The sequence below is a fragment of the Phalacrocorax aristotelis genome, chromosome 7 (genome assembly GCF_949628215.1).
Source record: "Phalacrocorax aristotelis chromosome 7, bGulAri2.1, whole genome shotgun sequence".
NCBI lineage: Eukaryota > Metazoa > Chordata > Aves > Suliformes > Phalacrocoracidae > Phalacrocorax > Phalacrocorax aristotelis.
The window spans coordinates 37682804-37699006 of record NC_134282.1 but is presented as its reverse complement, the minus strand read 5'-3'; the positions used below and the strand labels follow the sequence as shown (position 1 = coordinate 37699006).

Below are 16203 nucleotides of genomic sequence, written 5' to 3'. Positions count from 1 at the left end.
AGAGATGTCTGATGTTTTCTGTTTCCTTTTTTTCCTTGTTTCTTCAGTTTTATTGGCCAAGGAACTATTTACATAGACCAAATAACATGAAACTAGGCCTTTTCATCTTATAGGTGCTGCGTAAGAACTGAAACAGGGAGAGGGACTACATGACCTTTTACTTTTTCCATTCTCATAAAGAGCTTCCTGAGGTGATGTAAAATAATGTAACTTCACTGAAGTCCATAGAACCCCTGTGGTTTACACTTTTTGTATGTCTGACTCACTGGATCTAAAACAGAAGTGTGTGAAAACAGAAGAAATTATTGAGCAAACTCATGCAGGAAAAGTGCTGATGAAATGTCTGCTGCTATAAAACCACATGTTCAGATCTTATGTTCTTGGGAATAGGAGACTAATTTTTCTCAGATAAAATTCCTCCTATCTCCCCCTCAATAAAGTTCCTGCTTAAGATTGTCCAATTTTGCATGTTGCAGACTTCCACTATAATTTGGTTTATAAGGATGTGATACTACAGCATCCTTTTAACTGGAATAGCAGTTTTTACACCAGTTTTGAAAAATGTTGCTATAGCTCAATTTTTTTTTATTTTGGCCATGCAAAAACAAAACATCAGCTGGTTTTGAAGCAAGTCTGGCATTTGTATAAGGACTTTGGTTTATTCTGTAGTTCTTTTTAATAGAGTTCATAAAACTATTTTCATTTTACGAAGCATTTTAGAGCTTCTTGTTCCTGTAATTTGAAACAATGAGCTATTTTGGGAGGGGCACGACAGGGTGGATTCCATTTTAAATTATTCTGCTGCTATGCATTTGTAGCTAAACAGAACTCTAAATTATGTATTAAGAAAACACTAAATATTAAAAAACCCTGCCAAAACGCAGGCTGTATTACCGGAGTGGGTGAAAAAATAGTGCCATAACAGAAGGAAAAATGCTCACCTCACTCTGCGAGACAAATGTCTGCAGGTAAAAACACATCAACAAAATAAAATAAAGAAAATTAAAGAGGGAAGTAGGATCTTATTTTATTAATTGATTTTGGTAATCTCACTTTCAAAATTCAGCTCATTTGGTGAGAACAAACCAACAGTTGCAGGATATTCAGCAGAAGTAAATATAAGATTTATTGTGTACTTACAGAAATTCACTTTTCCATTTGCTCAGAGAAAATAAATATGCAATAAATAACAACAATGAACAAACAAGCAGGTAAATATCATTACAAGAAAGAGTTGAAAAATGGGCATGGTATTTGGCTAGTGATTTTCCATAAAATCCTTTTGTACTGCCGATCTAATGTAATGACTGGAAGTTCTACGAAAGGAAACTTTTCACCCCTGCTGCTTATATGGAAGCTATTTGCTACTGTTAGTTTACACAGAAGCATGTAATATTTGCAATCCTGCACTAAAAGCCAAAGCTGGTTCCACCGGGCAGCTGGAATTTTTATGTCCAGATGACAGATGCTTAGTACACCCTGCTCTCGTACATGCAGAGATAGTGACTCTTCCATACTGATAGTGTGCAAGACAGGACAATTTCTTACTTCTAGTCAGCTATTAGAAAGTCAGAGGCATATTTTCATTCATAGTCATGATTTAAAAGAGAGTAACACCTGAACCCTAACTGGGCTACATACACATCTTATATATGTATGATATATATCTTATATATACATATGAACATGACTGACTTTTCTTTCACATTCAAAAGCCTTTCTGTTACAAGTAACCTTCACAGCTTGCTCTTTCCCAAATGAAGGAGTCACACCCAAAGTGTTCATCCAACCAAAAAAGGAGTAAGTTCTTATCAAAACAAACGTCCTCCTATGAGCTCCCCCACTTCAGCAGCTCGCCCTTAACCACCCTGAGCACAGCCAGTGTTACATTTCCAGGCTGATACCAAAACCAGCTCTCAACCACAAAATTGCAGAAGTACTAGTGAGTTCATGAAGTTCAGTGGGGACTTGGTTACGGCCATTAACTTTACATGAAAGGCACTCCTACATCACAGGAGCTGCTATCAGGACAAGGCTTTAACCTAACAGATCTGTTGAAAAAGAAAGTTAGGACTTCTCCTGCCATCAGCTATAGCCAACCATTGCCTCTGCATGGTCTGCCCACTGCCAGCAGGCCCGTCTGTGCACACGATGCAGTGCCTCTCTCCTCTGGCCAAAGGCTCCAGGAATGCAGTGAGCTGTGTCCTACCTCATTATGGGACGAAAGCACAACATAAGCAACATCAGACTATCACCCAAATAACACCCCTGAAGATACAGATGCCCCCATGCCAACACTCTGCTGGAAAATCCTCCACTGAGGAAAACCTCAGCATGTCAGTCCTTTCCTGATTGGCTGACCTTCTCTGGAAGATTCCAGAAGGGGGCAGAGCAGCCAATCACATCCCTTGGTGCTCCTGAGGGGTCTCTCCTCGTGCCAGGCGGGCGTAGGTTATGCTGAGGGGGGAATTCCCTGGACTTGCTGTTGGCCTCTGCCAGCCCCTCTCCTCTAGCCAGGGCGAGGCCACGCCAGCCCTTCTGAGCCACAGGAGGCTCTGGAGAAGCTGCTGCTACACAGTGGGGCTGGCAGCATAGCCAGGGCAGGCTATGGAGGAACATTGCGGGATGAGACAGCAGTAAGGAGAGGTGGTAGGAGAAGAGCACGGCAGTGCTGTGGGGGCTGCACGGGGTGGGGGCACAGAGATATCAGGGTGCTTCTGGAACCCTCCCACCATCAGTGCTGGGGCAAAGCCTGCTGGTGATTGGCAACCAGGATAGCCCAGGTCTCCCTTTTCCTGTCTGTTTACTGATAATGGTCCTTGACATTGGGGTAAGGACTGAGGCCTAAAGCCTGACCTTTCTTCACTCCCCTGAAAACAGCCCATTTTTCTCAAACTGGGAGAGCTGCAGGATTCCTGCTCTGAAGCTACTACTCATTCTAAAGAACTGCCAGGTAAGTGTGTCTAAGCAGTCATCCTCCCTCAAGGCGGAGGTTGAATTTGAACTCAACTAAAATTTCTTATTAAAATTCCTTTTTCATCAAGGAACAAATAGGTAACTCCCAAACTCAACCTTTTTATTTGGAAATGTGTAAACATTTCCTGTAGGTATGCTCAGCAGAACAAGTGGTATGATACACCTGCATCAAAATGATCTGGCTCAATTCAGCATTAAACCACATCCTCCTGTGCTGATAGTATGCCTTCTTTCTCCCTTTGCTGCAGTGACTCAAGTCCCATGTAGCGCTACAGGCTGCACTATTAAGAGAGCAGACACAGAGCAACGTAGTAGACACAGTTACCAATGAGCCTGACCCAGAGGGGAAGTGTTGTATGAGAACCTAAAGCATGTTTTTTCATAAAGTGCAGCTGTAGCAGAAGCAGATGTTGCTCCTGAATAAGACATTTTGATGGGTACAAAACCGACTTTTTACTCAACCTACCACCAAAACTATTTGAGTTTCTGCAACAGATGTTCACTTCCTCTCACACCCCTCAAACTCCAAAACCTTCCATGTGGAAAGACAGGCTTCCAAAGAAGCCCTCCTGCCTTCTGCCCATCTCTGTCTCAGATAAAAGGTCCATCTGTACTAAAGACAGGAATTTCACAATTCGTCTGGAGAAGCATGTTCCAACAAAAGGTAAGAAGCACCACAGACTAACCGCTTTCAGACCTTAATTCAGATGCATTTCTTTACTTTTGCTTGGGAAGTTAGTCACACACAACCCTCTTGTTCATTCGGGTATTAATCTCTGTAAAACTGGCTGAGCTGTATCTTTTGCAAGCTGAGAACAATAATGAAAACCAAGTTATTTTCATTTATAATTTTAAATAACTTAGAGGCATCAGAGTGCTACAGCGAGGAGGCTTTTGACAGAAGGGAAGGCGATTTCAAGTGTATTCCCTGGCAGTTAGTTAAACCCGTCACAACCTATTAAAATCCACACGTGAACTCCATCTGTACTGCCGTAGACCAAACGGTATTGTCTCGCTCTTCCCCGTCACTTTATCAATTCCAACTTTACGGCGTTTTTTAGATTTCTTTTAACAGTTCAGTCAAGTTGACCCCAGCACTACCGGCTCTCAGACGGCACGCCCCGAATCGTTAACATCCGCCAGAGGAAACGGCCTGTGAAGACAGCCGGGAGCTTAACGGTGGCGGCGGGGCTGGGGCCGCCCCCGCTCCGCTCGCCCGCGCGCTCCGCAGCCCTGGGGCGCGGTGGGGCGGAAGCCGCCACGCGCTCCCGCGGCCGGCCGTTCGGCCGCCGCCAGCCAATCGGCCGCTTCCTTTCATTTGCGGACCACCGCCCCGCGCGCAGGCCGCGCCGGCGGGCACAGCCCTGCTCGCGCCCCGCCGACCTGATCCTCGGCGCAGGATGTGGCTTGGCGGTGACGTCAAGCCCAGATGTTTTCCCAGGCCCCGCCCCCGCAGGGGTCCGGGCGACTCCGAGGAGCGATAACGGGGAAAGCTTATTCTACTGTCACAACGCAATGGCAGGGCTGGGGAAACCGCATCTTTATTTTGTTGCGTTCTCGAAAAAACAGCATTAATTCATACTCCAAGCAACAAGCTGCCAGTGCCAGGATCTCTCTGCTCTTTTCTCCTCCATTGGATTTCCAACGCTTTTTTTTTTTTTTTTTGGTATTCAGGGACAAGCTGGTTGCAATCATCACAAACAAAGTCTGGTTTTGATGGCTTCTAACTCAGCCTTTACTTCTACAAAGAGATCCTGAGAAATAAGAGAGGGAAAGTCTGCTTTCGTAATCTTTCTAAAAAGGTAAAGAGCAGCGTTCTGGTGGGGTTTTTTTCTTCCTCTTCTGTTTGGATTTATTTTTAAACTTACAAAAAAATGGCAACAGCAGCATATGTGGATCACTTTGCAGCAGAGTGCCTTGTTTCTATGTCCAGTCGTGCTATTATCCATAGTCGCAAAGGGGAGCCTGATCCCCAACCTGATGCAGCAATACTGCCTTCATCAAATGGAGAAGATAAGCGGGAAGTTAGAGAAACCGGGAAAGACAATGGATCATCATTACTTGTGGTAGCTAGCATTTTAGCAGATCTGAACCAACATGTCCCAAACTCACCCACTCTAAGGATGGAAAAAACAGAGACCTTTGATATCACAGAACAAATACACATTTCTGTTGCTCCTAAAGAGTTTGGGGAAGAAAGTGTGTCTTCGGCTGGTAAGCGTGGAGGAGGAAGAGCAGCCACACCTACTTGCCTGGCTGCAGTAACTGAACCAAGCCCCAGACAAAAGAACAAACGCATGAGAAGCTGGACTGACCCTGGATCACCCCAGAAAAAGCACAAATGCCACTATGTGGGGTGTGAAAAAATTTATGGCAAATCTTCCCATCTTAAAGCTCATCTAAGGACCCACACAGGTTAGTTACAATCCAGCCAGAGATCTATTTGTTACAGCTTGGTAATTAAAATGAATGTTGAAAAAACAAACAAAAACTTGTATTTGGCCACCATTATGGTTTCACCTCTCAGAACTCAAGCTCGGGAAAACCAAACAACCACCAAAAAAACCCCCTCCGGGAATAAACCCTTACTGGGCATAGATTCAAAGCTAATGTTGCCCTTTTTTATTACTTAATGTCAGAGAGAATGGCATGTGGGTTGTCTGTGTGGATTGTACCAAGCTGTAATTTTTAGCTGCTAGCCTTCTTGTTTGGTGTGTCTTCTACTTCCCTTTCCAATGCTTCTTACCCTCCCCCATGTATTTTTTTCTACCCCATGCTTCTGTCGCTTATCACTTCCCATGCAAGTATCAATACTCTCTATATTTTAAAATTAAATGTTCTAGAGGCACCTGAGTGACTGTGTGTCTGTTTCTTTCTTTAGCAGACACTTGTGTGAAAGCTAGAGCAGGCAGGAAGGCAGTTGAGAAGCTGAACATTAGTCACAAGGAGACATTTATCCTAAGTGTAGAGAGAGGGGGACATGGGCAGTCTTAAAAAAGCTTGTGGCAGCTGGGTAAAACTGATTTAAAAAAAAAAAACAACAACAAACAAACAACACTTGAATGCAAACACTAACTTGTTCTGATCAGCGTTCAGTGTTTACTTCTTGGTGAAGACTTATCTGACCTTTTTTTTTGTTGCTATTGTAATTTATGAGACACACAGAGAAAAAGTAGAAGTCTTGCAAGCACTGTGAAAGTTATGCACTGAAAGCATTAGGAGGGCCATCTTGAAATAGGCTGACTTGCCAAACCTTGTGCCCCTGCCTAGTGCTGGGGAACGGGATGGCTTCCAGTTAGACAGGGAGCACCAAAAACTGAGGAGACAGATCTCTGCTGAAGGCACCGATATGCATATGGCGAGGCACCACACCACTTGCAGGCTTGTGCAAGCTGTTCTACTGAGTAATTTCAGACAACAAATTAGTGTACTAAGATCTCTGGTCAGGTCACTTATGAAGAGCGTTAAGGAAAAGATCCTCAGAACTAAACACTACTTAATGACTCTTGAACAGTTCTAGCTCTGAGGTAGCTGCCTCACCCACACTGGCCATACCTCCTCAGTGTGCCTTCAGCTTTTCCTGCTGCAATCCTGAGATAAAGCAAGAGCCCTTCTAAATTGAGGGTGTGTTTTGCTCTCCGTGGGAGAGAAGAAAGCCCCATCAAGATTGAGCATGTGGACGGACAATTCCCTGTGCTGCACAGCCAAAGGAACAGCATGTTCCTGGCACCCCAGGCAGCCTGCCCTGCTTTGCACTGTGTAGCTGCTTTTTGCCTCTTTGAGAGTTATGCAGAAAAGGTGCTTCCGCTTGGCTTACAGGGAATTGTCTCTGTTAATTTTCAGTTCTTTTGCCTTCTTATTTCTGGCATTTGCCATTGTCCTAAAAGTGAAAGATAAATTTAGCAATGTTTCTGGGCTCCAAAACCAGCTAGAGACTAAGAAGGGGAACTCCTGTCCCTGATAAAGGCGGGAAGGCCGGGCATGCCCATCCTGCAGGGAGAGGAGAGGGAGGGCAGGGCCGTTGGAGAGTGTCACTCTGTGCTGCCATCTGAGCCGAGTCATTCGGGGACACTGGCTAGCCTCCAAGTACTGTTTGTCTTATTTTCCTTTTTTTTTTTTTCTTTTAAAACTCTTCATTTCCTGTATTTTTTCTAGATCTGTAGGGCTTAATTGGTTATTGCTGTAGCTAATGGCACTGAGAGAGGAGTGTATGTGCGTGTCTGTGAGAGCTAGAGGAAAAGCAGGGAAGGGACTGGTTTTGCCCTGGGAGTGGCAGGATCCTCAGGGACTACAGCTTCTTTGTTTTCTTGCATCTCCAGTGTCTGTGTGGGAAGCTTTAAACAAAGCTGCCAAGTTTCCCTCCTCACTGGCAACAGGTCTGTTTCTGGATTGTTTTAAACAGGCTTAAGTGCCTCTTACTCCTCTTGCAGAATGTTTTCTAAGGTGTTTGAATTTTTTTCTTTTTCTAAAAGAAGTTGTGACAGGCTTGAAAAAAGTTTATATGACAATAGGAGTTAAGCTAACAGAACAAGCAATGACTTCCAGGACTGGCAAACATTTGTTTTCACAAAACACATAATGGGTTTTACTGATTTAGAGCAAGGGGTTTGGGTCTCCTCTGCTTTCCAGTGGTCCTGAACTAGTTAAGTAACATGTACACTTCAGTCTGCCCATCTGTGAAATGGCTAGGGTGATGGCTATCCACCTCACCAAGCAGTGGTGAAAGTACTTTTAAGTACAAATGCAAGGTGCTTTAAACAGCTACCCAGATAACTCCCAAACCTGTGTACTACGGAACAATCAAAAAATTCTACTATGGGGTGGAACTTCTTCCACATGCTGTATGACTAGGTAAGCTGGTATTTAGGGGTGAACTGAAAGCTAAGAATAATACTGCAGGCTAGAAGATACTGATGATAGTGCTAGAGATATTTGAACAGTGCAGTTTATGAGTCACCTTAGAAACTTGCTTGTCCTTGTCTGCTACTGTGCTCAGAAACTAAAGGCTTTGCTCTTCATGCTTGGAAGGATAGACTAGATCATTGCCCTTATGGGGTGGCAAAGAGATACAGAGCCTTCCAAGTACTCTTGGGTCAAGTCCAGCCCATGTTGGTAGGGACTGAAAGCTGGTACTACTTCCCAGCTGTTTGATGCCCAATATGAAATCCTTCTGATAGTTATAGCCAGGACTGGAGGGTAGCCAATGTCACCCCAGTCTTCAAAAAGGGCAAAGAGGACCTGGAAAACTATAGGCCAGTCAGCCTCACCTCCTTCCCTGGAGAGGTGATGGAGCAGTTCATTCTGGAAGTCATCTTCAGGCATGTAGAGGACAAGAAGTTTATCAGCAGCAGTCAGCATGGATTCACCAAGGGGAGATCATGCTTGACCAACCTGATAGCCTTCTGTGATAGCCTGACTGGCTGGGACGATGAAGGGAGAGCAGTGGATGTTGTTTACCTCGACTTCAGCAAGGCTTTTGACACTATCCCCCATAACATCCTCATAGGTAAACTTAGGAAGTGTGGGTTGGATGAGTGGCGAGCAAGGTGCATGGAGAACTGGCTGAGGGAGTGAGCTTAGAGGGTCATGATCAACAGCACAGAGCCTGTGACTAGTGGTGTTCCCCAGGGGTCTGTGCTGGGTCCAGTCCTGTTCAACATATTCATCAGTAACCTGGACAAAGCGACAGAGCATACCCCCAGCAAGTTTGCTGATGATACCAAGCTGGGAGGAGTCGCTGATATGCCAAAAGGCTGTCCTGCCATTTGGCGAGACCTGGACAGGCTGGAGAGCTGGGCCGAGGGGAACCTCATGAAATTCAACAAAAGCAAGTGTAAGGTCCTGCGCCTGGGGAGGAACAACCCCACATACCAGTACAGGTTGGGGTTGACCTGCTGGAAAGCAGCTCTGTTGAGAAGGACCTGGGAGTGCTGGTGGACAGCAAGCTGACCCTGAGGCAGCACTGTGCCCTGGTGCAGGTCAGCAGTATCCTGGGGTGCATTAAATGGAGTGTGGTCAGCAGGTCGAGGGAGGTTATCCTCCTCCTATGCTCTAGTGAGGCCACATCTGGAGTGCTGCCTCCAGTCCTGGGCTCCCCAGTTCAATAAGAGAGAGACCAGCGGAGAGCTACCAAGATGAGCAGGGGACTGGAGCACCTCCCTTATGAGGAAAGGCTGAGAGACCAGGGTTTGTTTAGCCTGGAGGAGACTGAGGGGGGATCTCATCAATACTTATAAATATCTGAAGGGTGGGTGTCAAGAGGATGGGCCAGACTCTTTTCAGTGGTGTCCAATGACAGGACAAGGGGCAATAGGCCCAAGTTGGAACACAGGAAGTTCCACCAAAACATGAGAAAAAACTTCTTTACTGTGAGAGTGACAGAGCCCTGGAACAGGCTGCCCAGAGAGGTTGTGGAGTCTCCTTCTCTGGAAATATTCAAAACCTGCCTGGACACAGTCCTGTGCACCTTGCTCTAGGTGTACCTGCTGAAGCAGGATGGTTGGATGAGATGATCCCCGGAGGTCCCTTCCAACCCCTACTATTCTGTGATTTCAGTGCTCAAATGTCCAAAGCAAAAACCGTAGTGCAGAGAATACAAGACGGAACAGCGAAGGAAGCAGCATCTGCCTTAGGACCTTGCTCCGAGTACAGTGTTTTAGAATGATGTTCTCTGTTAGAGCATAACGTGCTAAAGCAATCCATAGTCTTCTGTGTTTGGTACACTAGCAGTTAAGCTATTTCAGCCTTATGAATGCTTCATCTTTATTAAATTGACAAGTCCTTGAACTAGGCAGAAAACATTAGTCACCAAAATCTTTGCTGTTCTCTCCACCACCTTTCAAACCCCTCCCCTCCCCCTAGATTTCTTTTCATGTTTGTGTTTCCACCCTACTCTCTCATGGGCATCCTGGTGTTCAATGTGATCATCAGCCTCAAAGCCCTTGAAGTTTTAACGTTTACCAGAAGGTTATATTTAGTGTCAGTGTGTATATGTCAAGCCCAAGTTCTTCTCCACTGAGGTTCCCGTGGACCACAGTGATCCACAGATGCAGCACCCCGTTTGTCCAAAGCTACATTGATCCTGTTGATACAAAAATTTCACTGGCACACCAGTTTTAAAAATCCTCTCTGCTCTTGAGAAAATCCCCAAACACAAAGGGGTTCCAGAAAATCAGGTAACATCTATATGACAAAGTTCTCCTTGCTCTAAGCAGTTTTCCAGCATGGGGTCACTAGGAAGGTTTGAAAGTTTTCTGGAGTCACCAGAAACCAGTTTGTCTCTTTTGATGCACCAGTGGGAAGAGAGAAATAGTACAGAGCCTAATAACCATCTATAGGCTACAACCTCATAAAGCATTGTCCAGAACTGCTATGTCCTGAGAGATTGCAGAAAGTCCCAACTTATTGCATTATACTATGTATTTATACGCAGAGAAAAACTGACTGGATTTTGGGCAGGGATCACAAGAATCCTATGTACTGCAGCCTTTCTTCCCCCCCAGCCCCTCCAATTACTGTAGCCTCTCAAGCTTTTAGCCATCTTCATTAGCATGCCATCATGAATGCAGAGGAAGCACAGAGTAAGTCTTCATTTAATTCCATTGAAACGTCCTTCTAAACTTACTAGTTCTACTCACTAAGCAGTACATCATAACTCAGCAGAAACAGCTTTTCAATCATCAGAACTAAATGTGTTTGCACAAATCAGCATAAGCTAAGGAGATGTGGGCACCAGTCTCGGTCTGGAGTCTTACTATGATTGAGTCTTGCAGTGAAACGAACTTGGGGTCAGGTGGCTTAACAGTGGCTCCTCCATACTATTGCTAAACTAGCTGACTTCTGTAAGGCTGTTGGGGCACAGTAGAAGAGAAGGCCATCCTAATTATAATTTCCTTGCTCATAGGTGTCAGATTAGGACTCATCCAAGAGGAAGTTGGTCTCTAGCTGGCAGGGTGAGCTTGGACAACTATATATTCAGCCTGCTTAACTTGCAGTTATGGAAGGTATCTTATTTGGTACTGGTTTTTCTTTTTAGTCTAACCCTTACTCATGAAATATTAACTGACTTGAAATAAGTAGAAGAGACTGACTCCTTTCCATTCACTTGTAGAGAAATTTCCATTTCTTTACATTAAATCTCTACAATCACATTTTTAAGGACAACACTAATGAACTTGTGTGAAAAAAGTTATTTTTTTAACTCACATACCCTCCCCCCCTTTATTATTTCTTGTTTCCCTAAGCAAAATTTTTCTGATGACTTTATAACTGGGGTATGTGAAGGTGGAGAAATTAATGATGTATTTGGTTTTGAAAGCAATCTGAGTAATAAAGCAATAAGAGCTCACTGTGACAAGTGTGACAACAGCATCAACAGTTAGGCTGGACAAACTGGAGTAGCATTTAGCCTGTGTTTAGGTTGGTAAAGAGGCCTTTACATAAAAATACAGATAGTATGTTTTAAACAGGAGGCTGGTTTTCACTTTCAGTTCTAGTATGTCTGATTTGCTCTGACTACATTAGTTCAAAATGCAGCAGAAAATAACAACTTCTTTGAAGTTAGTTTGAATCAAGATGCTACCTGTGTGCTGATTAACCACTGTAAGGAGAAGCAAGTTCGCATATCAGTGAAATAAGCTTTATCTTCCATTTTAGCACCTGGCAATTACCAGAAACGTAGCTGTTTAGCTAGAAAATGTGGACTAGACCTGGCTCAGGTTTCCTTTAGCTTACCTGTAGGCACACAGTGACTCTAGAAGGCATATACGTGTGTGTGTGTGGAAAGCAGGCAGCGTTTGTGAAGACCAGAGCCTTTGCAGAGAAGATTAAAAGAGGAGAAACTTAATCTAATGCCTCCCGTGTCACTCAAAAGAGCAGAGGAAAACAGGGCTGCAGAATGCTATTGTGTAGAGCAGGATGAAATGAGTGGGTACCACTGGTTCAATCCATCCTCTAAGCTGCCATTTGGACTGCTCTAGATGCCAGGACTGAATGGGAAGCTGTGCTCCCTCTGAACAGGATGCCAGAGGAAATTGGAAAGGCCTTTCCCCAATGCTGATTTCCCACAGGCAAAAGTGCAGACTAAGTGAATTCAGCCCTCTGGTTGTTGCTCAGCAATTTCAGTTTTAGTGACTGGGACTCCTGTTTTTGAGTTTTTGTGTGAAAAGTTAGAAACAGCTAACTCACTATAATTAGCATACACCCAGATTATCTAAAAGCTATGGGGTGCCGTTAGGCTGTTGTGTCCCATGATGCTGTTCTACTGCCTTCCACCTCCCTCTCTCTGCTGAGTGCATCAAAATCTTTTCGCTAAGATTTTTCTCTGAGACAGGCTTGAACAGTGGCTTCAGGAAAGCCTCAAATGCCAGCCTCATGAAACAGTTGTTTTTCCAGCCTGAGCAATAAGCGGTCTTTCTCAGTTCAGCAGCCTGCTCCTGCATTTTTCTGAAAACTGATGGTCTTAAATGTTTTTTAATAAGCCTGTATTTTTAAAAAACAGTACAAAAATGCAAAGCATTGGTTTTGTTTGCTCTGAAAGATCGCTGCAACTTCTTGAAGAAAATCTCAACACATTTAAAAAAATGAGTCAGTTGAAAACATAAGACAACTTCATATACAGCCCTGCCTAAGTCCTCACCCTAACATGCAATTCCAAAAAATGAAATTATTAGTTAGAAGTATTGATCCTAAGCCTCAAACAGTCTATACTCATTGAAGATAACAAATAAGCAGTATATATGCTATAAGTGTCTTAATATTAAGATCTTTGAAGTAAGCACAGAGCATACATTTCTTAAAAGAGTAATCAGTTGTTGAAACTTACATTTTTCAAAAGGCACTCTAGTCAGGAAGAAAGTCAGGACTACTCCTACTCAATCCTTTTACCTGACTGGTTCAGGATTGAGTAATAGGGTTCAGTTAATTCAGCTGTAAAAGTGTTAGGGTTAAATTGGTTGCATGGAGAATCCAATTGGCTGACAATGGTATTAACCACACACTTGAGGAGTATTAGGTGCTAGAGAGAAATAAATTTCCTGATTGTTATATGGGTTTTTCTGTGAAAAACTTCCCTTCCCTCCTTTTTCTGCCCAGCCTCTAGGGAAAAATCGATCACGTAGAAGTCACAGAAATAAAGCTTCTGATAACAACTAACAGAGGTTAGGTATTGTAGCTAAAAAGCCCTCAAAGCAAAGCTGTATTTAGCATTGTCATAACTGTGGTGGAGAGAAGGCCTACTATGAAAAATACTCTGTCTTCTTTTTCCGTCTTCACTATTGTCTTTGAAACAGGTATAATCAGCATGACTAAACATTCTGTCTCCATATTTTTCCCCCACTTTTCCTCTGTTTGCTTTTGCTGAGTGAGGAGGGAAGAAGATGATGATGATCTGTTTAAAAGACATATGATCATTGCTTTGAAGCTGAGGGGACACACATGATTGTGTTGTGTTGCACTGAAACACACTCAATAAACCAGGAAAAAAATGTACAGAAAGAAAATTAATCAATTTGTGACTTCCACAATTCTTTGGAAATAACATTTTGCTGAGACCAAGACAGTTACTGAGACAAGTCTAGCTCACTGCCAGTGAGTTGCCAACTGTACAACCTGTGTTCTTACTGTAGGTGAGCAGAGGGTAATGAACAAAAAATATCTGAACTACAGTATGGCTGTTCCAGTCAACATCATTCACAGAATACAGCGTTCACGGACTGCCTTTTCTACAACGTGAAAACTTTGGGTATCTAGTGGAAAATCAGAAAATTCACAGAACTCTCTTTCCACAAACCACATTCCTTTTAGCACGGAGGTGGTACTCAGGTCCAGTGTAATGAGACACATTAATATTGGAAGCAGTGAGGATGGATCACCTTCCAGTTGTTTTCCTCATGCTAGACACTGGTAGCAGCATCTTCTTTCTCAGTAGCAAGACCTAAATCTTACACATAGTCTGTAGTAAACCAGCAAAAAATCTTTCAATGAATGGACGATTGCAATTGGTAGCTGTGTTTGTATTAGAAATTAATCACAGCCTTACGGAAAAAGTTTTTTGAATGATCTGTAGAAGATTTTCCTGCAGTAGCACATACTTCACTGCAGGACACTGGAAAGCGTTTGTATGTGACATGAGTTGTGCATAAACAAATTTTTTCTAAACTGGAGGTCTTTATGAAACAAACTTACAATTGGATTTAATCTGAAAAGAAGGCACCTTTAACCGTTTAAAATACAACTCTTGCATTGTGTTATTGTTTGGCTGAACATGGTTATGGCAAGTCCAAGAGCAGAAACCTGGAACTTGTTTATACTGGACATGTGGTTTCTAGTTCTGTTTTATAAATTAAGCATGTTCCAACTTCCCCCCTGCTCCCTTCCAATCTTGGATCAGCTGTCTGGACGTCAGTGCTGACAGAGCCAAAAAAAATACTCTGCTGTTCAAATGCAGGACAACCTTTGAAGGGTCCTTTCTGTAGAATTTCTATAGGTATACTTTTTTTTTTATTACCCACTTGGCTTTTATTAGGTAGATTCGCAGGGGCTGTGAGATCATTATCTTGCTGTGTTCACTTTAACAATAGCTAGACAATGTGGGTTATTTAAGTGCAGGCACTGAAATCAGACACACTTATCCTGTATTTTTCAGATCTTGCAGATTCAGCATATTTTACAGGTCCTTCACTTAATATTGAAAAAGTTCTTAAAAGTTCAGAGTGCCACCCTTGTAGTTACTGGTAGAAAAATGACCTCAGAAGCTTTTTTTGTAGCCCTGACATAAAAAGCATTTACTAACCAGGAACTTGGCACAAGTCAAATGGTATTAAAGTGAGCATATCCTGAAATGACCTCCAGTGCAAGGAAGAGATTTTCTGTAATCAGTTACAGCACTTTCATAGAGCTCTCAGGAATTACAGACAAAATATTTGTGATGGGGTATCTGCTGACATGGCAGTCAATGGATCAATAAGCTATCTTAGATTTATTGCACACTCTATTTTTACCAGACCCATCTCTCATTATTTGGTAATAAATTATATGAGTTTTTGGAATAGAGGGACCTGAGAAATTCACAAGAGAGCATTGGGTTGCTGCTGTGTGTTTTGCAGCTTTCTGTCTACTTTGGTCCTACCACCAGCTACAGGTATCCCTGGATAGCAAATACACAAGCAGCATAAATATGCTGGTCACGTAGCCTTTACTGCCTTCAGCAGTAGCTTTTAAAACTGGTCAAGGAGAGAGGAAGCAATGCTAACCACTTAGTTCCAGAGTAAGACCAGCTGAGGTACAGCAACCAAAAAGGATGTATTGAGCTGGAATAACTTAAAATAGAGCCAGCTGAGAAGGGTTAGAACATGACAACCATGTCCATCGTCAGATGTTTCCTGCAAAATTATGCTGAAATGGTGAGCTGTTTGTTAATGGATCAGAGAAATACCTGCTTTGCAATTTGGGGGTAAACAAATGAAATTACATTGGTACAAATTTACATACTAGACTGGGGCTGTATAGATTCCTGCAAAACCTCACAGTGCATATGGGGGTTTCCTGGGTTCTTAATCTGGTAGTTTAGGATCCTGCTATAACAAATATAAACAGGGATGCTGCTAAAATCTCACTGAACCAGAGACTATTTCTTGTTATGTATTGTAGGAGCTTACTGAATTTAAATTTGCAGTTTCTTTTAAATGCCAGCAGAAGGACTGCAGACTAGCATTAATACATGATTACTTTGGCAGTTTCTGCTTGTTCTGGTGATTGACATATTTTCCAAGACAAATGTGAATTGTATGCAGCTTTCTAATGCATGCATGTGAAACTCTAATAGAGCTCTGAAATCCCCTCTAAGTCAATGGAAATTTTCATTTGGTGTATATACGTCCATACAAGCAATGCCAATAGAATGGTGGCAGATGGCTAATCTTGTATAATAAATCCAGGGTGTATGTGCAAAGTATGTTTCTTAAATTCTCAGAACATGGCCAAAACAAAACTGAATTTCTTAGATAACCCAAAGGATTACATCTCTGCCAGGATTCTTACTGATACATTTTTTCCCCTTTGTGCAGAGATGTACAGTATTAGCACCTTCCACTTCCCCCAACTTTCACCGTTCTTGGAAACAACTGAATTCTCAGTAATATTTTAGAAATAGTCTCTCTCAGATTGGCAATATGTGCACCAAATTCTAGCTTAAATAGAAATGTATGAACCAAATTATGAGCAACCAGA

At 43.0% G+C, this 16203-nt stretch overlaps 1 protein-coding gene across 1 annotated transcript in view; it reads left to right on the top strand.

Annotated features, from left to right (window-relative positions):
* The first annotated feature begins 4107 nt into the window (after window positions 1-4107).
* The window catches only part of KLF13 (KLF transcription factor 13), a 34628-nt gene continuing 22532 nt past the window's right edge, over window positions 4108-16203 (top strand). Inside the window, exon 1 of the mRNA XM_075100143.1 lies at window positions 4108-5391. Coding sequence (XP_074956244.1) covers window positions 4851-5391 — 541 coding nt within the window. The 5' untranslated portion in view covers window positions 4108-4850. The remainder of the gene's footprint in view (window positions 5392-16203) is intronic.